The sequence below is a fragment of the Urocitellus parryii genome, chromosome 12, assembly GCF_045843805.1.
Source record: "Urocitellus parryii isolate mUroPar1 chromosome 12, mUroPar1.hap1, whole genome shotgun sequence".
Lineage (NCBI taxonomy): Eukaryota > Metazoa > Chordata > Mammalia > Rodentia > Sciuridae > Urocitellus > Urocitellus parryii.
Window position 1 is genome coordinate 69,042,139 of NC_135542.1, and position 24,772 is coordinate 69,066,910.

At 37.0% G+C, this 24,772-nt stretch overlaps 1 protein-coding gene and 1 pseudogene across 2 annotated transcripts in view; both read left to right on the forward strand.

The window, feature by feature from the left end:
• Positions 1 to 24,772, forward strand: part of Msh2 (mutS homolog 2) — a 66,503-nt gene that overhangs the window by 6,332 nt on the left and 35,399 nt on the right. The window contains exons 2-7 of one of the 2 annotated variants that reach the window (XM_026385753.2): positions 2,032 to 2,186; positions 4,507 to 4,785; positions 6,822 to 6,968; positions 9,329 to 9,478; positions 9,957 to 10,090; positions 19,059 to 19,258. In XM_026385753.2, coding sequence (XP_026241538.2) covers positions 2,032 to 2,186; positions 4,507 to 4,785; positions 6,822 to 6,968; positions 9,329 to 9,478; positions 9,957 to 10,090; positions 19,059 to 19,258 — 1,065 coding nt within the window. The remainder of the gene's footprint in view (positions 1 to 2,031; positions 2,187 to 4,506; positions 4,786 to 6,821; positions 6,969 to 9,328; positions 9,479 to 9,956; positions 10,091 to 19,058; positions 19,259 to 24,772) is intronic. The other variant, XM_026385754.2, reaches the window with a different exon arrangement.
• Positions 11,051 to 11,361, forward strand: LOC113180633 (peptidyl-prolyl cis-trans isomerase FKBP1A-like; annotated as a pseudogene).

Below are 24,772 nucleotides of genomic sequence, written 5' to 3' on the forward strand. Positions count from 1 at the left end.
TCTGGGATTACAGGCATGTGCCACTATGCTCTGCTGCCATTTATTTATTTATATTTGTATTTGTATATTACCCCCAGTCCTGCCATTATCTTTTCATTTTTGGTGGTGATGGTGGGGCTACAGAAATTGAACCCAGGGAAGCTTACCACTGAGCCACATCCCGAGCCCTTTTTATGTTGAGATAGATGGCCTTGGAACTTGTGATCCTTCTGCCTCAGCCTCCCCAGTCACTAGGATTAGAGGTGTGAGCCATCAGACCCAGCAGCAAGTGTATACTCTAATAATTCATGCTATCTGTATTTGAAAAAAACTGAACATCCCTCCTTAGCATTGAACCAGGGTCTCTCTACCACTGAGCTACAATCCTAGCCATTTTTATTTTTTATTTTGAGACATGGTTTCACTAAGTTGCCCATGGTGGCTTGGAATTTGTGATCCTCTTGCCTCAGCCTTCCAAGGCAAGGATTATAGGCATGGGATACCTTGTCTGGAGAAAATTTAGTATTCTACTTGACAGTGTGGGTGGTTTTATTTATTTTACAAAGAAATTGATATCTGCCAATCAAACATAGCTGAAACACTTATTTTTCATGTAAGACTGTGTCTCCACTGTGGAACTATTAACATTTTGGACTAAACAAATAACTTGATATTGTGAAGAGTGTCATTTTAAATTTTTTTGTGGTTGTGAAACTGGAGTTTCTCTACTTCTAAGCTGACTGGTGGGTCTGCCTAAGCTGTAAGCCTCTGCAGCTCAGAAAGTCTGTTTCTTCTCTATTACCATTAAGTGACATGTTGCAGCTCTTAATGGCAGACTGTGACTTCCAGTGTTTCAGCAGACCCCAGTAGCTCACTGCCAATTTCTTCTTTCTGGGTTCTTATCTCACGAATCGGAAGAATGAAATCCTCAGGCAAGGATGAATGAGTGTAAGAGTAGGACTTATGCAAGTGTAAATAGAAACAGAACTCTAACAGGGCAATAGGGATCTGATAGGGGTTGCTGCTTGAGTGTGCTAATCTGGGGGTTTATATTAGCACTTGGGACACTGCTATTAGTCCATATTTTTGCTAATCAGGGTTTAGAAAAGTACTGATACTATTGGTTAACCATTGAGTTTGAACTTGCTTTCCGGTCTGCCCCATTTCTGTGGCTGCTCACCTGCAATCCCAGCTTCCTGGGGGTTTGAGGTTGGCGGATCATGGATGCTTGGGGTAGCTCCAGTGCTGGGTGGAGCAGGTAATAAATTGATTGGTGACCTGGATGTGTAGGGGACAATAGTGAAAGAAAGACTTTGCAGTACTCCTTTGAACCTTTGAATTTTGAGCTATGTGAATGAATAATGACTTTTGGGGGTGGTGGGGGTGGCTTTGCACATGCTAGACAAGTGCCCTATCAGTGAGCTACATTCCCAGCTCTTTTTAAAATTAAAATTTTTTAATTTTGAGAAATAGACTAGTACTGAACTTGGAATCTGTTTGTCTCAACCTCTGAAGTAGCTGGGATTTCAGTTGTGGGCCACCATGCCCAGCCAGCTTTTGGTGTTTTTGTTTTTGTTATAATACTTGGGTTTGAACCCAGGAGCACTTCACCACTGAGCCTTATCCCTAGACCTTTTTATGTTTTATTTTGAGACAGGGTCTTGCCAAGGCTGGCTTTGAACTCGTGACCATCCTGCCTCAGCCTCTTGTCACTGTTCCTGTTTCATAAAAGGGCCAGGGACGCTCTCCTGGGTTCAGTCCCCCCATACCAAAATAAAACCACAACTACAAAAAGTTGGCTATATGCACGTACTGATTCTTTCGTCTTTATATTTCTTCCAGAATTTTAATTTGTAGACTCCACAGGACCAGGGGAGTTAAGTCTTTTCACCATTTTATACCCTTTATCTGCTGTAGCTCCTGGGACATACAGTAGTTCCTCCAGAAACAATTAATTGAGTGAGTTAGTTACCCAGGGCTGGAAAGATTGTTAGGTGCTTGAACACTTATCAAAATTATAAAAATTTATTTATTTATTTGTTTGTTTTTTAGGAGCAAAGACTCTGCAGAGTGTTGTGCTTAGTAAAATGAATTTTGAATCTTTTGTAAAAGATCTTCTACTTGTTCGTCAGTATAGAGTTGAAGTTTATAAAAACAGAGCTGGAAATAAGGCATCCAAGGAGAATGATTGGTATTTGGCATTTAAGGTAATTATCTTCCTTTTTAATAAACCCTTTTTATTAAGGGTAGAAAAAATTGTGAAGTATTTAACTAGATGTTTAATATGTTAGCCAGGTTGTGATGATAAAATGCTTTGAGAAACTTTCATATAATTTAGCATGTGGTTGTTAAAAGGTTACAGTTCATGTGTTTGGAAATTTAGTAGCTCTCCATTATAAGATGTTTTTGAATGCTCTGAACCTTGTCATAGTTCCTTAAAACTATTGATAATATCCTGTACATAAAGTTGAATTCCAGCATTAAACAAGGATTTTATTTTACTGTAATTAAAGAATAGCAAATAATTTGCATTGTCTCACTTATGTACACTTGTTACACATTTGTATCTTTGTATTTACTCTGTTAGAATGTATATTTATATAAACATGGAAATTTTGAACGTTGATCATATTTGAGCACTGTCACCATGCTTCTAATGCCTTCAAGGAAATTAGTGCAACTGATCTTCCTTACTTATCTGAAAGTATTGTGCACACACAATACTTATATAAAGTGTTTTCTCAAATACTGGAATAAATTAATGTTAAAATTTGGGGAAGGTGAGGTTTATTCTTGAAAGGAATGAATGTGTAGTAAGAGGGACAGTGCTCTGGATTATAGCAGATTTCATTTCCTCTGTCCCTAATGTCTAATGTATGGCAAGTCCTTCAAACTTCTCCTATATCTGTACCTCATAAATGGTAAAATTACAAGTTTTTTAAAGATATTTTATGGTTTTAAATTTCTGTGAGCCCCCCCCACACACACACACATTGTGTCATATAATATTCAGTATATTGATGAAGCTGCTTCAAATATAGTGTAGTTCAATCTTCATTCCATATGGAAAAACTTAGCATCCCACATTGTAGACTTTGCTAGGAATTTTTATTTTTTTTTTTATTTTTAAGTTTTGAGGTATTGGGGATTGAACCCAAGGGCCCTTTACCACTGAACTACATCCCTAACCCTTTTTATTTTTTATTTTGAGACAGGGCCTCACTAAGTTGCTTAAGCTAGCCTCAAATTTATTGTCCTCTTGCTTTAATCTCCTGAGATTATAGTTATGTACTACCATGTCCAGCTTGGTCCAGATTTAATCAGCAATCCATAATTATAAAGAATTAAGAAATATGAGAAGATAAATGAGCATCCTGATTATGATGCAAAAGAAATTAAAAGACTATTTGTGGCTACTGATTGCTTAAATTTGGCTGTTACTGTGCTTATTTGAAGAATTGTGATTATCGCATGTGTAATACATATTGAGTATCCCTTATCTGGATGTTTAAGACGTGAAATGTTTTAGATTTTGAAATATTTTCATATAATATATTTTTGGAATAAGACCTAACTCTAAACACAATTTGTTTGTCTTTCATACGTGTATACTTTTTACACAGAGTCTGAAGGTAATTTTATACAAAATTTTAAATAATTTTTTTAAGTATTTTTTTTAAAGAGAGAGAATTTTTTAATATTTATTGTTTAGTTTTCGGTGGACAAAACATCTTTATTTTATTTGTTTGTGGTGCTGAGGATCGAACCCAGCGCCGCGCGCATGCCAGGCAAATACTCTACCGCTTGAGCCATATCCCCAGCCCTTAAATAATTTTTTGTGTAAACAGTTTTATGGTATGGAATTTTCCATTTAAGGCACCATGACAGTGCTCAAAAAATTAACAGCAACCTAGGTTTAGATATGTAGACGCTTCCACTGGCAATTAAATCAGACCATTAGTTAGCTAGTACAGTCTTAAGGAGATATTTTTTAACCTTTTTGAAATATTGAAAATAAATCAAGGATCCTTTATTTGGAAATCATTGATCTAGGAAAATCTCTGCCTTTTACAGATAGATAAACTGATCTAGTGAGGTGACTTTCCAAGGTCAATACTTAAGCTGGTTATACTGCTCTTATATATTATATAACTATTGTGTGAAAATATGAGTATATGTATATGAGTATATATATGGGTAGTTTGGCAGAGTGTAGAAATTTAAGCAGAATTAAAAGGTTACTGGTTTGAGTACCTTTACAACTTTGTGTATATAAATCCAGTGGCCACACTTAAAATTGAAAATCACTTTTGAAAGAATTATTTTTAAATGTGCCCAGTTGTTGTGAAAACAGCTGAAAAGGGGGGGATGTTACTTTATAAAAAGTGTAACAATAATTTGAATATGTGGTGATGAGCAATTTTTAAAAAATTAATAAAATTAATTAAGGTTGGACAATCCTTGTTTGCAAGTAAGATTTTAAAAGTATTGAACAGCTTCTTAAAATTTTTCTTTATTTTTGCATAGGCTTCTCCTGGCAATCTTTCTCAGTTTGAAGACATTCTGTTTGGTAACAATGATATGTCAGCTTCCATTGGTGTTGTGGGTGTTAAAATGTCCACAGTTGATGGTCAAAGACAGGTTGGAGTTGGGTATGTTGATACCATACAGAGGAAGCTAGGACTGTGTGAATTCCCTGATAATGATCAGTTTTCCAATCTGGAGGCTCTCCTGATTCAGATTGGACCAAAGGAATGTATTTTACCAGGAGGAGAGACTGCTGGAGATATGGGGAAACTGAGGCAGGTAAGGAATTGGGTCTTAGTGACAGGGAATCTAAGTCTAGGAAATGTTCTTTGGTTCACAATTTGCTGTTTTATTTTTCAAAAAACATAATTTAAAAGTCTCCTTTTTTTTTTTTTTTTTTTCTTTAATGGTTTGAGACAGGATCTTGCTAGTCCTTAGGGACCTCATTAAGTTGTTGAGGTTGGTGTCGAACCTATAATCCTAGCCTCCTGAGTTGCTGGGATTATGGGCATGTGCCACCCTGTTTGGCCTTGATGTTTATCTTTGAAAAAAATTTAGTTACCTTTAAGAAGATATCAGGCCAATATGGAAATCTTTAGAAAAGAAAAAAATGACAAAGTTTAAGAAAAGGATATCAAGCTAGGTACCATGGAGTATGCCTGTTATCCCAGTGATTTGGAAGCTGAGACAGGAGGATCACAATCTCAAGGCACAGTAAAAAAAAAAAAAAAGGCTGGGGGCCGATGGGGATGTAGCTCCGTGGTTAGTGCTTGTCTAGCATGAGGCTCTGGGTTCTATTTCCAGCACCCAGAATAAGCTCTTGTAAGACTCGTTCTACCTAACATCTTTTCCCTTTTTCATGTCCTTTCTGCCTTCCTTCATTCCGAAAAAGTAACCATTACAGTAACTATTATTGCATGATATATTAAATAAATAGCATGTAGTTCTTTAGGATTTTTTTGCTTTTAGTAAAGCTGGGATTCTAATCCATTCCCTGGAACTTGTTAAACAAGAGCTAAACATGAGTTACACCCTCAGACCTAGTATTACATTTTGATATTTCATGTAGGACTTTTAGTCTTTTATTTTACTGATTCTTTTTATTTTAACCAAATTTTGATCGTTCCATTTACATAGACATAATTGTTTAGTTTTTTTTCAGTTCTGGGAATTGAACCCAGTGGCTTTTTTCACTAAGCTACATCCTAAGCTCTTTATTTATGTACACATATATGTGCACATACATGCATACTGTGTTTTGAGACAGGTTCTCCTTAAGTTGTTGATTTACTGATGCTTACCTTGAACTTGTGATCTTCCTGCCCCAGCCTCCCCAGTAGCTGAGATTGTAGGTGTGTGCCACTGTGCCTAGCCATTTAGATATTTTTATTTTATTTTAATTAATTAATTTTATTTAATTTTTGTGATACTGGAGATTGAAACTAGGGGTGCTCTACCACTTAGCTATACCCCCAACTCTTTTTTTTTTTTTTTTTTTTTTTAATATATCTGGGATTGAACCCAGGGGCACTTAACCACTGAGCCACATCTCCAGCCCTTTTTATTCAATTATCTGTTTATTGGTTGGTTGGTTTTTTAAGATCTATTCTTAAGTTTTAGGTGGACACAATATCTTTATTTTACATTTACGTGGTGCTGAGGATCGAACCCAGTGCGTCGTGCATGCTAGGCGAGCACTCTACCACTGAGCTGCAACTCCAGCCTCCCTCCAGCCCTTTTTAATATTTTAAGACAAGGTCTTGTTAAGTTGCTTAAGCTGGGTTTGAATTCGTGATCCTCCTGCCTCAGCTCCAAAACCACTGGTATTACAGACTTGTGCCACATTGCCTGGCCGGTTTAGATATTTTTAAAAGGCTTAAGGAATTTTTTTTAGTTTGTAGGCCTCAAATACCATAAGAACTTCTACAGTATAGCAAATCTATGTTAAACATTTTTAGCACAGATAATATCTAATGCAGTTTTCCATGAGTAATTATATCGTACTTTGGGTCTGTAATTTTGAAAGTGTTATAGCCACATTTCTTCAAATTTCCATTAAACTTTGTATATTAAAAAAAGTATTATTAAGTAATAATGCCAATGGCTATCACATGTGTAAAAGTTAATATGGGGCTGGGAATCTAGCTTAGCTGTATTGTGCTTGCCTAGCATGAGCAAGGTGCCAGGTTTGCCCCAGTACTCTACCCCCCAAATTAATATGGATTAATATCTATTAAACGGTTGTCACTTTATATTTGTCAGTGTTAACAGCTTTTCTTTTATCATAGTATTTTATAGTATTTCTTATAAAATAGGTTATTCAGAGAGGAGGAATTCTGATCACAGAAAGAAAAAGAGCTGACTTTTCCACAAAAGACATTTATCAGGATCTAAATCGGTTGTTGAAAGGCAAAAAGGGAGAACAGATGAACAGTGCTGTCTTGCCAGAAATGGAGAATCAGGTATGTTGATTATAAATGTAAATTTATTCTTAAATTATAATAGTCACTTTTTAGAATGTTAACTCTGTGCACTTGTATCAAAACCTAAACTGTATATCATTGATATTTAAGCTAATTTCCAAGGAAATGACTGGAAAAATTTAAACATAACCCTAAATATAAGTTAATTATATTTAAATGACGCATATCCCTGGGGTATGGAGGGATTTTAGTAGTTTCACATGAGAGAGCTTGATCACTATGACTTGAGGGCAAAAGGGGTAATATTTCCCATCTCAGCTTTATTATTTACCAGCTCTTGGTGTCTTCAGTAAATTACTTCACCTTTCTGAGAGAGCAGTTTCATTATCTGTTAAATTAGTTTATGGAGATTAGTAGGTAATAAAACTGGAAGTTTGTACAGTACATAACAATTGGATAATAAATGCTGCATTTAAGCAATTGAACTGAAAAATTGGCTTGAGTTGTATATGTTCATTGGTGAAATTGAAGATGCTACAATGTAACTTTCAGTTGGAGTTTCTGTTGCTGGTCAAATCTTAGAGGTGTGCATGGCTTTAGAGATGTATTTTTAAGGTAAAATATTGGAAAGTCTTGACTGGATATTTGTGGATTCCTTGTAACAGCCCATGCGTTAGTTATAAACTTTAGCAAATAGAGATAGATAAATGTTATTAAGTAGGAAAAATGGGTACATTAACAATGAAGCTGATCAGTTTGATGTATTCAACTTTTTGTTTTCTGTTATAGTGATAACTTGGGCAAAAGGATATATATAAATAATTTAAACTTACTTTGTTTAAATATACATATGGGGGGGTTAGGGTTGTGGCTCAGTGGCAGAGCACTTGCCTAGCATGTGTGAGGCACTGGGTTCTATTCTCAGCACTTCGTATAAGTAAATAAAGGTCCATTGATAACTATAAAATATTTTTAAAATAAATGAATATCCATATAAGAAAGTACTTATACCATAAGTATATAACTGAATTTTCTTAAAACTGAGCATACCTGTACATGAAACAGAATAATAGTAGAACCCTAGAAGCTCTTCTTATGCTTCCTTTCCCTACCAGGGATAACTCTGGTTCTGATCCTTAATGGAATAGATTAGTTTTGCTTTTTTTTTTGAACCTAGGAGTGCTTAACTGCTGAGCCACAACCACATACCTTTTTATTTTTATTGAGAACAGGGTCTCACTAAGTTGCTGAGGCTGGCTGTGAACTTTTGATCATCCTGCCTCACAGTCTACCAAGTCACTGGGACACCACACCTGACAGTTTCTCCTTACCCTCCAAAGGCATAGAGAAGTTTATTTAGGAAAGTAGATACATATTCAAGAAGAATGGGGCAATCTCAAGAGAGACGCCTTTGGGGCAAAACAAGGAATACACCTTCTTGAGTGCTGGCTATCTCCAGAGGGAGAGAGCCCACGCTGGCAGTTTTGCCTATTTTTGTAGTCTATATAAAGGGAATCATGACTTTCTTTCAAGTCTATTTTTTTTCCAGTCAGTATTAAGTTTGTAAGATTTATTCATACTGTTGAGTGCAATGGATGTGTTCAGCAATTTTGGGGGGGTGGGGGTGGTGGTTACTGGGGAATGAACTCAAGGGTACTTGACAATTGAGCCACATCCCCAGCCCTATTTTGTATTAAAAAAAAAATTTTTTTTTTTTTTTTTTTTTTTTTAGAGACAGGGTCTCACTGAGTTGCTTAGTGCCTTGCTTTTTGCTGAGAATCAGAGGGTGTGCCACTGTGCTTGGCTTATGTTCAGTTTTATTGTTTTGTACTTCATACTGGAAACTTGCCAGCGTTTATCCGTTTTAGTGTTGATGGGCATTTGAGTAATTTCCATCTTTTACTGTTTTATTATTTATGGTACTCTGGCTCATGCATTTTAGGCAAGTGCTCTACCACTGAGCTACATCCCCAGCCCTTAGCTATTTTAAATAATGCTGGTATTTCAAGTAATTTTCACTTTCTAAAAACTGCTTTCTAATCTTCAGAGATGTATTTAAACTTTTTAAAATATTTATGTTTTAGTTGTAGTTAGACACAACATCCTTATTTTATTTATTTATTTATGTATGTATGTATGTATGTATGTATGTATGTATGTATGTGGTGCTGAGGATGGAACCCAGGGCCTCGTGTGCTAGGGGAGTGCTCTACTGCTGAGCCACAACCCCAGCCCCATATTTAAACTTTGATTTTCTTGGTTCATATGGGGGAGGAACACCAAGGAAAATGATAATATTCAGAGTTTATTTTCATTCTTCATTTTTTTTTTCTTTTTTTTACTCTCTAGAATTAGTCCTACTTGTAAAGGAATCTTTCATTTTTAATTCTTAATTTTAGGTTGCAGTTTCATCATTGTCTGCAATAATTAAGTTTTTAGAACTCTTATCAGATGATTCAAATTTTGGACAGTTTGAACTGACTACTTTTGACTTCAGCCAGTACATGAAACTGGATATTGCAGCAGTGAGAGCTCTTAACCTTTTCCAGGTAAAACGTGTGTGTTAAAATTATTGAATAGCTATAAAATGTTTTCCTTTTGTAAATACTGAAAAATCTTATTAAGGAATGTGAATGTTTTGAAATATTATTATACTTAGAATATATAGGTAATTTTAAATTGCTCTAATTTATTTTTCTACTTCCTAGCTATATGTAGATATTTGTCCTGGCATTATGAGTCATTTTGTATATTAACGGAAGTTCTTTAACATTACATTTTGAGATGTTTTTATGTCTAAAATTGCAGTAATTATAAGTGATTTTAGTTTGAGGGGAAATGTATAGCTGAAAATACACAAAAACAGGTTGAAAGTTGATCTCAGTAGAAGGAATTTTTGTTGAAATTTCTCATTTTATATTTGAAGAGTATTATATGTTCTTTCTCCAAAATTGTTGAATTATTTTTCATGGCATAGTTTATTTTTCATTAATGGAGTGTGGCATTATTTTATTTTTTGTTCATAAGGGTTCTGTTGAAGATACTACTGGCTCTCAGTCTCTGGCTGCATTGCTGAATAAATGCAAGACTCCTCAAGGACAAAGACTGGTTAACCAGTGGATTAAGCAGCCTCTCATGGATAAGAAGAGAATAGAAGAAAGGTATAACTGGTGTGCACTTGTGTCACCTTCAAGTAATTGCAGTTATTTCATATGAAGCCACTTCTCATGTGTAATTTTGCCCCTGTATTTTATCATTTAACTGCACAGAAAGCTATTTATCAATAGAATATTAATCACTTAGATTAATTAAAGAACTTATTTCCTTAAATAAGGTTTTTTAAACTCTAAAAACATAAAAATTTATTAGGTTTTTTTTTTTTTTTTTTTAAGCATAAGAGCCAGTTTGGTTCAAACTGAATTTTAGGCAGGTTACTCAATGTGTACTTCATAGGGTCGTTAGGATGTGTATAGAAGACTTTCTTTTAAAAAAATTTTTAAAAAATTTTTATTATGGGGGGTAGAGTACCAGAGAGTGAACTCACATCCCAGCCCTATTTCGTATTTTAGAGACAGGGTCTCACTGAGTTGCTTTGCGCCTTGCTGTTACTGAGGCTGGCTTTGAATTCACAATCCTCTTGCCTCAGCCTCCAGAGCCAATGGGATTGCAGGCATGAGCCACCATGCCGGGCTTATTCTTTTTAGTTATACACCATAGTAGAATGTATTTGACCTATGAATTTTCAATAGGGTCTGACACATGGGAAGCATTTACTCTTCTTTATTCTAGAAAGGATTGAAGGTGTCCTAAACATATATTTGAAAAAATCTTTGAGGCTAGGGATATAAGTTCAGTGGTATAGTACCTAGCATTTGGCCTAGAGTTTGATCCCTAGCACTGGGGTTGAGGGTGGGAAGAAGTCTTTGAAAATGAAGAAATAAAAAGATGATTCCATGGGGCTGGAGTTGTAGCTCAGTGGTAGAGCGCTTGCCTAGCATGTGTGAGGTACTGGGTTCGAATCTCAACACCAACATTTAAAAAAATAATAATAAATAAAAGATTAAAAGAAAGAGGCGAGGGGTGTCTGCAGAGCCGTGGAACAGCCTTCAGTCACTGCTGCCATGGGAATGCAGGTGGAGACCACCTCCCCTGAGTCGGGTGCACCTTCCCGAAGCGTGGCCAGACCTGCGTGGTGCTTGAAGATGGAAAGAAATTTGATTCTTCCCAGGACTGAAATAAGCCCTTTAAGTTTATGCTAAGCAAGCAGGAGGTGATCCGATGCTGGGAAGAAGGGGTGGCCCAGATGAGTGTGGGTCAGAGAGCCAAACTAACCATCTCCCCAGACTATGCCTACGGGGCCACTGGGCACCCGGGCATCATCCCACCACATGCCACTCTGGTCTTCGAAGTTGAGCTTCTAAAACTAGAGTGACAGAGTGGGCTCTTCTCTCAGCTCCCTGTTCTTGGATCTGCCTTGGAGGCATCCAGTCGTGCAGGTGAATCCTTGGGGAACTTTCCTTGGCATCCTACAACACTTTGTATAAACATCTACCCTGACTGAATATGTTCTGTCATGTTCTGTCACTCAGCTTTGCTTCTGACACCTCCATTTCCTCTTCCCCTTTATCCTTGTATGTGTGTTTGCCTAAACTATATGCCATAAACTTCAAGTTAGTCGTTTTGTTTTTATTTTGGGGTGAAGATTCAGTCTTTTGGATCTAGGTTTCCATTTAAGTACCTTGACAGGTATTAACAGCACAAGTGATGGGTTAACTTTAGGATAGGAATTGGTGTTAGGGGGGATGAGGTTTGCAAGAATATTTTATTTTGGGGCATGAAATTTTTATCTATTATATACAAAACATTCTTGCTGCTGCGCTGCAGAGCCATAGTAGATTTGAGACGCTGTGGAGGGCTGAGCTACTCTCCAATGCGAGAAGTGTCCTAGTTGAAGTTGGACACAGTATCTTTGTTTTATTTATTTATTTTTATACAGTGCCGAGGGTCGAACCCAGGGCCTGGCACGCACTAGGCAAGCACTCTACCGCTGAGCCACAACCCCAGCCCCTGGTTTTGGGTTTTTTAGGTCCCCCCACTTCTTTCTTTCCTCCATCTTGTGGTTTTTCTAATGGATTTTAGAACTTTTGTAATAACGAAGTTATTCAAGTTCCACTTTGTAAATTTTAAGAACTTTAATTGAAAGTTTAAATTGAAGGTATTATTTATAGGCTTCAACACCCAATGGAAGCCCAGCCTTTGTGACACATCCTCGAGTGTTCTCAGAAAACGCTGCTGGCCACTGCAGCTTCAGCATCCCCTCTCTTTTGATAGTTTGCTCTCTGCCAATCTCCAGGTTTCCTGTCTTTTTGTCCCTCAGCCTCTTACCCTTCTCTGTCCAGTGTAATGATTTGGTGAGAGAAATTGTTGCTTTGTCCTGGCTTCCCCCACATCATATATGAGTTTCAAATTTTGCTATTGCAATAAAATTACTTTATGCTGGCTTTTCTGAAGGAAAAAAAAAAGATGAATATGCTACTCTAATATGACTAGTGCTTGGATACAGTTTAGTACAGTTTAGTCTTTGTTTAGATATTTAAAAACTTTTAAATGAAGTATAATACACATAAGAGCACAAATCCTAAGTGTATATATTGAATTTTCACAAAGTGAACATATCTGTGTAACAAGCCAGGTCAAGAAAAAACATAACTAGCACCCCCAATCTGCCCATTTTTCATGTTAATTACCATCCCTCCTTATTCTAAGAGTAACCACAGTCCTTACTTCTGGTATCACAGATTGATTATTTTTGTCTGTTTTCTTTAAATAATGTAAAGTTTCTTTTCTCTCTTTTTAAAATTGTTTTTAAAGGACATGAACGGTAATTAATTTCCAAGGTAATGGTCGTTGTATTTAAAAAGTGGTTTTCTTCTGGCTTAAACTATAGACATGGCTAGTAAACCTGAGATGTCACTCACATATTACTACTATAGTAACATTATTTAGAAGGCAAGCTATGAAAATCTGATCCCTCCCCCCCATAAGTAAAGTTACTTTTGTAGAACAAAGTAATAATTTCCAAAATCTGATTGTCTTGTTTTGCCATGCTGAGGATTAAACCCAGGGCCTCATGCATGGTGGCAAACATTCTACCTTTGAGCTATACCCTCTGGTACACATACCAAATCTGGTAGTCTTGACAAGTGGAGGAGACTTATTTATTAGAAATAACATCTATGAGGGTAGCTTTATAAGTTAGAATTTTATCTGCTAACTCAAGTGTATGGTAAAAGAAATACTTTTTTTTCCTTCTTGGTGAGAATTTTTTTTTTTTTAACCAGCAAATAGGAAAGCCTGTGATTTTTCAAGGCCAAGTATGGAAATTCCACAGAGTAGGAAGATCAAGTTACATTCTTGTTGTTTGGACAATTTCCTTATTTTTATCACCCTTTCATAACTCTACTTGATGTGGTAACCCCATATTTCTTAGTTTAAGCCATTCTGGTAATCCTCAAATCTGTTTTGTCTCTAAATCTCTTGATCTTCCTTTAGGAATACAGGGGGGAAAATCAGATTTCTCTTTTCTTTCCTCGCTCTCTCACAATCCCTCCCTCCCTCCTTTCCTTTCTCATCTGACCCAAGGCCTTGCACAAGTTTTTGTTTCTTACTGTCATTGTTTGGGGTGATTTTTCAGGAGGGAAGGTACTGGGGATTGAACCCAAGGGCACTTTACCCACTGAGCCACATCCCTAGCCCTTCTTTTTTGGGGGGTGGGGGTATTGGGGATTGAACTCAGGGGCACTAGACTACTAAGCCACACCCCCAGCCCTATTTTCTATTTTATTTAGAGAGAGGGTCTCACTGAGTTGCTTAGCGTCTTGCTTTTTGCTGAGGCTTATTTTGGACTCAAGATTCTTCTATCTCAGCCTCCTGAGCCACTAGGATTACAGGTGTGCGTCACAGTGCCTGGCCCTTTTATTTTTTATTTTGAGACAGGGTCTTGCTAAGTTGCCAAGGGCCTTGCCACGTTGCTGAGACTGGTTTGAACTTGGGAACCTCCTGTCTTAGCCTCCTGAGTGACTGGGATTACAGGTGTGCGCCACTTTATATGACTTTTTAATTACTGTAAAGAGGTTAGGATTTAGCAAGGGACCCTGTCTTAAAATAAAAATTTAAATGGGCTGGGGATGTAGCTCAGTGATTAATCACCCCTGAGTTCAATCCCTGGTACCAAAAAAAAAAAAAAAGACTAAGAGAAGGTGGAGAGTGATTGATACTGGTGTTTACTATGTCCCTGATACTTTGTAAGCAACCTACATTTGGTTTTAATATGGTGGAGAGTAGGTTTAAATTTCCTGGCTGATTCTAGAGCCAGCCTATTCCCTTTTTTTTTTTTTTTTTTTTTTTCAGTTGTTGATAGACATTTATTTATTCTTATGTGGTGCTGAGGATTGAGCCAGTGCCTCACACGTGCTAGGCAAGTACTCTACCACTGAGCTACAACCCTGGCCTTCATCCCATTATCTTTGTACTATATTACTCCTATCAGTTCTATTTAATTTGATTCCAATTGTATTTTTTTTCCTTACAGCCTTATAAATATGTTGTCCTACATTTTCAGTAAACTCTTCTAAAGATAAACCAGGTATACTGGTTTTAAAGAAATGACAGAACATTGGCTTTAAAAATATCTAAAATTTCATGGTTAATTTCATAATTAGTTGAAATTTCAGGGATTAACTGATCTTAAAATCTTACCTTGTATACCAGTCAATTTGTAGGTGAGTATTGTTTCAGTTTGTATACAGCTGAGATATTTCATTCAAATTGATAGGTATAGGATGTTATGTCAGTTGTAACTTTGACACTTCTGAAATTGTGATTTGCAAGTGGCATTGTCATGGAAACAGCTGAGCAGTCTTCTTTTTTCTTTTAGCTAGAAACATAAACTGACACTGTAATTATTTCTGAAATGGTATACTGAATAAACTTGTGAAACTAGCAATTTATTACATGATATCTGAACCAAAGACTGAAGGGGAGTGTATATTGCTTTGAGGGTTTTTTTTTTAAAGAAGCTTCCACAGTTTCTTTGCTTAAGGGCTGGAGATATAGCTTAGTCGCAGAGTGTATGTGTGGCCTTGGGTTCAATCCCCAGCATTGCAAATAAACAAATTAAAAAAAAAATTCTTTGTTCATTTTACTTTTTTCTTAGTGCTCTTATTGGAACTTTATAAATGAAAATTGGGAAATAACTTGAAGTTCATTTTTTAAGTTAGAAATTGCCCAATTTAAGGCTGACATATTCCTTTGGATATTATAATTACTATATGGCTTTTTAATTTGGTGGCTTAGGAAAGAAAGGAGGAGGATGGTTGTGAAATTTTGAAAATTGTTAGAAAATGAGTGTGTAAAGTCAATTTTAGAGAATTTGTCCATGGCAAAGACTTAATTCATGATAAAGATTTGTTCAGGATAAAACATTTTGAATCATTTGGAAGTGGTTTGAATGCCTTTAAGATCAGTTAGCATAAGCTAGAGATATCACCTTTATTCATGGGCTTTGGGGAAATAACACAGAGGAAAAAGATTATGTATCTTCAGTGTAGGAAGTTTTTGTTCTCAGAAGTACTTGTCAATGGTGCATCTCTTTGTTGGTTTTTTAATTTGTTTAATCTTCATATTCCCTGTCTTCCGGTTCACAATACCATCATCCTGGGGTTTTTTAGAACCCCTCTCCCACTGGTTTTCTGTTATTCAAGTTTGCTTATAGTTTTTGGCTATTTTTAAGATTCAAATGAGAAGTTATATTGTTGCTGTTTGAGAGAAAGAAGTTTATAACATTGTTGGCAAACAGATTTGTAAAAGTATAAAAGTACATTTGTGGTTCTTTGTTAATGGCTCCTTATCATTGCTGTCTCAGAATTTAATTATGATTTTTTGGAGCAGGGATCAAACCCAGTGGTGCTTAGTCACTGAGCTATATACCCAGCCCTTTTACAGAATATTTTATTTTGAGATGGGGTCTTCTTGAATTGCCTGGGCTGTCCTTGGGATCCTCTTGCCTCAGTCTCAAAATGGGATTACAGTTGTGTGCCACCACACCCAGCATTTAACTTTTTATTTACTTAAAAATGTCTGCATGGTCATTGTTTTTTTTTAAAAAAAAAAGACAAATAAGAAAAGCATTCACTCTACTTGCTCCATGGTGGTAGTCACTTTTAACAGTTTAGTATATCTCCTTATCATCTAGGTCATGCACATGTGCGTACACAGAAAAAATAGAAACCTTAAATAATATCGGGTCATGTAAATACAACTTGCTTTTCTTTCTTATCTTTTTTTGTCATCCTGGACATTGAACCCAGAGAATAACCCTGAGAATGTCCAAGGGTTATAGGAGTTTAGAGAAGGAAGAGAGAAAACAGATGAGGGTGTAGGTCAGCCAGCAACGGGTTTCTTTCATTCTTTTTTTTTTTTTAAACCTCCCCTTGCTTTATTTAATATTTATTTTTTAGTTGTAGTTGGACACATTAATTAATTAATTATGTGGTGCTGAGGCTTGAATCCAGGGCTTTGCATGTGCTAGGTGAGTGCTATAGTGCTGAAGCACAACCCCAGCCCCTCGAAATAATTTTGATGCTGGTGATCCTTGAATCAAACTTGGAGAAACCCAGTTAAAGGCCGTGACTTAGCTAGGAATTGGATTGTGTGACTTAATTACATCCATTATTTGCTCTTTTTGTTTTTTAAAAATATCTAGATGCCATTGAAATCTTTTGGAGAACTGGATGTGGTGGTACATATCTCTGATCCCAGATACTAGAGAATCTAAGACACGAAAATCTAAGTTCAGGGCCAGGCTTGCAGCTTAGCAAGACCCTGTGTCAAAATAAAAAGATGAAAGTTGTAACTCAGTGGCATAGCGCTTGACTAGCATGTACAAGGCCCTGGGTTTGATCCTCAGTGTTATAAAAACAGAAAAGAAAAAGAAAAGCTTTTTGGTTTTTGGTTTTGGTACCAGGGATTGAACCTAGGGGTTTAACCACTGAGTCACATCTCCAGCCCTCTGTTACATTTTATTTAAAGAAAGGGTCTTGTTGAGTTGCTTTAGCATCTGACTAAGTTGCTGAGGGCTGGCTTTGAACTGATGATCCTCCTACCTTAGCCTTCCAAGTCACTGGGATTACAGGCATGTGGCATCACTCCTGGCTCAAGTTCCTTAAACTAGTGGTTCTCAAAGTGGAACAGTTTTCTCCCCATACTCCAGGAGATGTTCATAAATGTCTAAGATAGAAGCCAAGGATACTGTTAAATAAGCACAGAATAGGCTGTTACAACAAAGAACTAACTAGTCTGAATTGTCAGTATTACTGAGAGTCAGAAACCGTGCTTTCAGATATATGGTCATTATATGATTACTCTGAGGATAGAATATTTTTTCCCTCAAATAACAAGCTGGCGTGAACATTTTGATGCATGAATTATAAACTCTGATGGAGAGATCAATAAATAGTTTAGAGGTTAGAAAGCTGATTTGTTTCCTTTTCCTGTAGTTGTTCATCAGACAGCATTCAGAATCAAATAATTCATTGTACCCATGGTCTCCAGAAAGCTTCTCTAAAGCTATTGCTAGAGATATATAACATGTACAGGAATTTTTTATTTTTTTAATTTTTTTCTCTTCTCAGTACCAGAGACTGAACCCAGGGACATTTAACCACTGAGCCACATCACCGGCCCCTTTTTATATTTTATTAGAGACAGGGCCTCACTGAGTTGCTTAGGGCCTTGCTAAGTTGCTGAGGCTGGGTTTGAACTCAAATCCTCCTGCCTCAGTCTCCTGAGTCACTGGGATTATATGTATTCGCCACCACACTGGGTGTTTTTCTTATTCTTTTTCCCTTTGTTCTTGAGTTTGAACCCCGGTCCCCTTGTATGACTAACCAATTGCTCTACCACTGAGCCCAGTCCCAGGAATAATTTTTCCTATCTTGTGTTAACAATTTGCGTTTCATCTGTTAGTTAAGTAATACATACAACAAAGTAATACATACAACATTGTTTTTCAAATGGCAAGTTGTGACTCAGAGGTGGGTTGGAAATTTAGCATTGTAGGTGATAAAACAAGTTTTTTTCTTTCTTTGAGTCCTGGAATCAACTCAAGGTCTTCAGTATGTCACTAACACTGAGCTACACTTTCAACCCTGAAGAGCATTTTTGACAAGAAAATGAAAATAACAGCACATTACAGTAGAAGTAGCACATTACAGTACAAGTAGAAGTGGAAAGCCTCTGATTTCTGACAGATTTCAAAAGCAGTATGTACTACATATTCTAGTTTTTGAAACAGACATGTTATTTATTGACTTTGTCTGACAAGAGATAATTTTAAAAAGTATTCTAAAAATTAAAAAGCTTCTGATAAAAAATAGGATTTGACAGTACTGCTGAACTGTAATTTTCTTTAAGTATCACTGTTTACATGTAAAACAATGTGTTAGCAACAGTCTTGTCCCAGTAATGAAATTCATCAATTTAAGAAATATCAGTTCGAAACTGTGTGTGTTGGTTCATGCTGTAGTCCCAGAGTCTCAGGAGGCTGAAGCAGGAGGGTTGCATGTTTGAGGCCAGCCTTGGCAATAGAGAGACCTGTCTCAGAATTTTAAAAAGGGCTGGAGTTGTAGCTCAGTGCTCCAGGGTTCAATCTCCAATACCTGTGGGGGGGATGGAAGATGTGGGGGGGGGTAGTAAATTGGATGAAAGTAAAAAAAAAAAAATTGGGTATATCTCAGTATCTTATGGTACTACTTGATGATTTGTTATCTAACCAGGAAATTTTTGACTCAGCCCTATGGAGCCTTTTTACCCTCTTTTAAAAAAGCTAACATTTTAGAATATATTCAGGCTTTTTACAAATGGGATTTTTGAGTTTATTTAATTTGGACTTAAGAGCCTAGTTGACAGATTTTTTTTTTTTTTTTTGGGGGGGGGATGCTTAGGATTGAACCCAGGGCTTCACACATGGTAGGCAGGCAATCTACCACTGAGCTACATCCTCAACCCTAGGTGACAGGTTTAACTTTACATTAAAATATTTACTATTTATTTTCATGTAATTAATTTCAGATTAAACTTAGTGGAAGCTTTTGTAGAAGATGCAGAATTGAGACAAAGTTTACAAGAAGATTTACTTCGTCGATTCCCAGATCTTAACCGACTTGCCAAGAAATTTCAGAGACAAGCAGCAAACCTTCAAGATTGTTACCGACTCTATCAGGGCATAAACCAACTCCCTAATGTTATTCAGGCTCTGGAAAAATACGAAGGTAACATGATTTTGTTTTTTGTTTTCCTTCACTCTTACCTGGCAGATGTTGGTGCTAGTGACTCCCACTTACCACACATTGTTTTTCTGATAGTTTTGTATTAATATATGCTTCGTGGCAGGAGATATCATGGGGCATCCAGCACCCACCAGGATAATTTTCCTGCTCAGGAGTGATGAGCCACCTGAGAAAAGAAAGTCTGAGATAATTAATGGAGAATTAAGAGCCAAAGCCAAATATTAAGTTCAAAGGGGCGGGGGGTGCCTGATAGTTTCTCCAGTCCACATAGGAGCTAGAACAGAACAACTAGAAAATGGCTCTGGTCCTTTATTTAAGGGAGAATACATCAAAGGCAGGGATAGTGTTTCAGCAGGTGGAGTCTTGTTTCATGATGGCTTTCAATCAACAGGTTGATTGGCATCTTGGAAAGCCACACCCATCTCTGAGAGGCTGTGTGTCTATGTGGCTCCAGCAGATTACTCAAACTCCAGTGCAATGCTGAACCTGGCAAGGCTAGGTAGAATATCACGTGTATTGGATAGTCTCAAACCAGCAGGAGTGCCACTGAAAGTTCCCAGATACTAGGCTTCCCTACCAAGTGGCTTCCATGCTAATTTGGTTCATACAGAGTTCACTGATGTCTTCCGACAATGAGACAAGTTAGAATTTTTGTTGTTTTAAAAATAAATTTTAAGATTACTGCATTTATTATTAATGGGTTAATTGCACTAGTAGTGGCAGTTAAATAGGATTTGATTACTAAAGAAAACTCAGGACTCATAATGACAGTACTTAGAATTATATAGTTTACAATATTATAGGGAAAGGAGAAAGTCCAGCAGCACCATTAAAGTAAAGATGTATATCATGGCCAAAAGCTGTCACAGTCAATGTCTTTCCTTTTGAAAAGTTCATGGTGGTGTGCACTTTTTCAAGATATGGGTGCAGAACACCTTGAAACCAGGGATCCCAAAGTAGAGTCTTGGGTAGACTATATTTTTTGCTGGTCAAGGGGGTATATTGCCATTTGGTAGCTAGCCTGTGCAGCAGAGCCCTCTGAGGGGAGCCTTTATTGAGAGCAGGTGCAAATCATTTATCACAATAAACAATGCTGATAAACCAAACAAACCGTCCCAAATATCCCTGGACGCATAATTATAAAATAGCCACATTAATCAGTGTTTCATCCCTTGGCCAGCAGTCCTTGCCATGAAAGAATCTTAACAATATAGAGCAGGCAGAGCCAGGCAGAGTGGTATATATATGCCTGTTGTCCTGCTACTTGGGAGGCTGAGGTGGATCACTTAAGTTCTGGGATCAGCAACACAGTGAGGACCCATCTCAAATCTCTATCCCATCAAAAGCCCAGCAGACTTTATTTCAGACCTGCCAGAATTAACCCCCACAGCACACCTATGACAGAAAGTATGGCAAAAAAGTCATGGTGCTCTCTTAGCAGTAGAGGTTGAAACGAATTCAAGTAAAGTGATCAATGTCACTCACTTTAATCAACATACAGTTGATTAATATATTATTGGTTAATAAAATGAAAGTTGCTTGACAAATGTAGCTCCCCCAACCTCCTTAGTACTGGGCATCAAACCCTGGTGCTTTACCATTGAGCTATATCCACAACCCTTTTTATTTTTTGAAGCAGAGTCTTGCTAAGTTGCAGAAATTGGCCTCAGACTTGAGATCCTCCTTGACTCGGCCTCCTGAGTCACTGGAATTATAGAAATGACCACTACATCCAGCCAAATAATTTTAATTAAGTAAATGTGAGTTTCTGTAACAACTTTAGTTATTATTGTGTTATTATATTTAATATATAAAGCATTTTAAGCTTTAGTTAAAAGTCTGCATCCATTTGAACTATTAAAACATACCTTAGGGGCTGGGGATATAGCTGAGAGGTAAAGTGCTTACTAGCATATGTGAGGCCCTGGGTTCATTTCCCAAAGCCACAAAACAAAAATATATCTTTTAAGTGTTATGGGAACTTTATTTATTTATTTGTTTGTTTGTTTGTTTGTTTGTTTATTTACTTAATTTCTTTTGGTGCTGGGGATTGGTCCCAGGGCTTTGTGCATGCCAGGCAAGCACTCTCTATCAACTGAGCTATATCCCAGCCTTACATTTTGTTTTTATTTTGCAGACAGATTTAAAGAAATTGAACTTTATGATGACAGAATACATAACTATAGATTCAACTTAAATTTTATGGTGACCCTTTTCCCTATCTAACATAAAAGGTAGCTAAGTGCTTATCCTCTCATAGTACCTGTGTTATAAAGAATATTATCATTCTGGTCAAGAATCTTTGTTAGACTGGTAAGACTTTGAGCCCTTGCATTTAGTTGTACCAGAGTTGAATTAGATAAAATGGGTGTTGAAACTTTCCTGCTCCACACTTCTTTAGTTTTGGCTTAGCCAGTCACTTATTTTCTTTTCCTCTATCCTATAAATGAATATCTTTTACTTTGCTTTTTTTTTCTTTTTTGATTTTACTTTGCTTTTTTGATTTCATGATCTTTCATCTGATTGCAATAGATTACTGAAAATGAGTTTATTGTCAAGTACTAGATTGACAATTCAAGATTGAACTTGTGTATAATGAAGATAGCTCTCTAGACAATGCAGTCTCACAACTTAAATCAGCTAATTTGGATCTTTTCTTGTCTCATATATCTCCTTCCTCACACAGTAAATAACTATCTTTTTGTTACTGAGAAAGTACTGGCCTTGAGTGAAGAACTCTCTTAATTTCCTGTCTCCCCTCCTGCAACCACCTGCACAGCATCAATAAGGGATTCTGAAGTAGGGGCAGCTGGAGATGAAAAAACATTGAGACAAAGAAAACACAGACATTATCAAGTAAAGCTGGGGCCAGGTGGGACACTGCACTCTGGAGAAATAGTGACCCAGAACTAGCTCTGCACGTTTATTATATAGGGTCTCATAATCAGGAAGTCAAACTATAGGGGCATTGTAAATTGTTTAAGGATTATGAATTGTCTGAGGCTTCTTTGTGCACTAAAAAGTTATAGAACTAGAAACATTTTTTGCAACTCTACTGTTGCAGTGCTAGGAACATTCTACTGCTCCAGGAAACCCATGGTCCTGGGACATCTGATAACTGTTAGTGTCTGTGCTGAGAGTCAAAGTTAATAATCCTCGCCTTTGGCAAGGAATATTTCCCAGGTTTGGCTTTTGCCAATGCTGAAGACCAGGGACTCATTTGCTCTCCACACTCTCCCTATTCCTTTCCTTCTGTATTAGTCAACTCTTTCATCACTGTGACCAAAAGACCAGATAAGAACAATAGAAAAGGAAAAGTTTATTCACACACACATACACACACACAAATCTCAACATTTTCATTTTTTATAGCAAGCAGATTGACTTCTATTTTTTTCCCCCCAGTACTAGGATTGAACCCAGGGGTGCTTAACTGCCCAGCCACATCTCCAATTCTTTTTTTTTTTTAATTGAGACAGGGTCTTTCTAAGTTGCTGAGGTTGCCCTTAAACTTGGGAATCTCCTGCCTCAGCCTCCTGAGTTGCTGGGATTACAGGCATGTGCCACCACACCCAGCTGCATTGACTTTAAATCCCAACTCTTCCTCTTCCAATTATATATACTCTTCTGGAATGAAGCATTGGTAGAACTATTTTGTAAATAAGATGGATGTTCTCATGCTTTCTGATTATGTTGATAGAACATGGATAAATAACTTACTTTTAGAACCTGGCTTTACCACATGCCTTGTAGCATTGCTATGTAGTACCAGGGTTAACCTGTCCTTTCATGTTTTATGCTTTAGGGCCTCTGTTATACTTCTATGAACATAGGTTCTGTTGTGCATTTTCGATGCAGTTGAAGACCATCTTTGAACATTATTCTGTTCTTCAGCTTCTTCAACTCTGTCAGCAGTGTGGTAGCAGCTTTTTCATCAGCAGATGTGGCCTCTTCATTTTCTTTCCAAATTTATCCCTTTATCCATAACCATCCCTTACTTGTAGTTAAGTGGTTCAGTATCCTTTCAGAGGATCCCTTTCTGAAGTCTCTGTATATGCTTAGTGCTTTCTCAGTAATGTGGTGCTGTCATTTGAAGCATGTTTTGTCCGTGTCTTCCACCCAAAAATTTAGTGCTTTTTCATTCCTAAGTGCTTCCCATACAGTGCGGCCATGCTTTTGCAGTTTGAGGTAAAAATAATCATTTTATGGCTTCTCTTTGGCATATATGAATTGCGAGCATCACTACTCTTAGGTTTTGGAGCCTTAGAATTGTAAAATAAATAAGTTGTAAAATAAAAAGTACTTGAACATCACAAGTTGATCTGATAACTGAGATGACTAGTAAGTGACTAATGGGCAAGTAGTTTCTACAGTGTAGTTAAGTGGTACAAGAGGATGATTCACACCAAGGATGGACTGGCACAGATTTCACACTACTCAGAATACTGTGCGATTTAATTTTCTGTATTATTTCTGGAATTATCCATTTAATGTTTTTGGACCATGGTTGAACATGGGTAACTGAAACAAGCCAAATAAACAAAACCACAGATAGAGGAGAACTGCTGTATAAAAAAGCATACATAAACCCTCCCCACAACTCCCAAAGGGAAAAAGTACTGCTCTGCATGTTTGGGTGATTTTCCTTGCCCTCTGGGAAAGTTAATAGGAGTTAGGAATTGGGGGCTGGGGATGTGGCTCAAGCGGTAGCGCGCTCGCCTCGCATGCGTGCGGCCCGGGTTCGATCCTCAGCACCACATACCAACAAAGATGTTGTGTCCGCCGAGAACTAAATAAAATAAATATTAAAAATTCTCTCTCTCTCTCCCCTCTCTCCTCTCTCACTCTCTCTTTAAAAAAAAAAAAAAAAAAAAAAGGAATTGGGGCTGAGGGTAACTTGGCTTTCTTCCTTATGTTCCTGAACACATGCATGTCTTAATATACCCAATGAAAGTTTTCTAACAGGTCAATAATTCCCTTCTTTTTGGCATTACACTTAAGTTATACAAAACCTATGAGAGCTCATAACATTTAAATCGAGTGCTGCCCATTGTGGGTTTGGCAGCTGATGTTCAATTAAGGTATTTGAAACCACTTAGGCGGGGAGGTATTAGAGGGGGTTATGGTGTTAGAGCTCTCTTCTTCCTCTTGCACAGAATATTTGAGAATTAGGTATATACCCTAGTCATTGGGAAATTAACTCTCAAGTTCTTTTGAAAAAACATGGAGTGACATGAACTCAGCATATTGATTTCATAGAAAAAAACAAAAGTGGGACTGATTAATAAAGAAAATAAAGCATAGGATTGCGAGATCAAAGCCAGCCTCAGCAAAAGCGAGGTGCTAAGCAACTCAGTGAGACCCTGTCTCTAAATAAAATACAAAATAGGGCTGGGAATGTGGCTTAGTGGTCAAGTGCCCTTGAGTTCCATCCTTGGTATCAAAAAAAGAAAAGAAAGCAAATGTACTATCTTTAAAAGTAAAATCATGATTAAA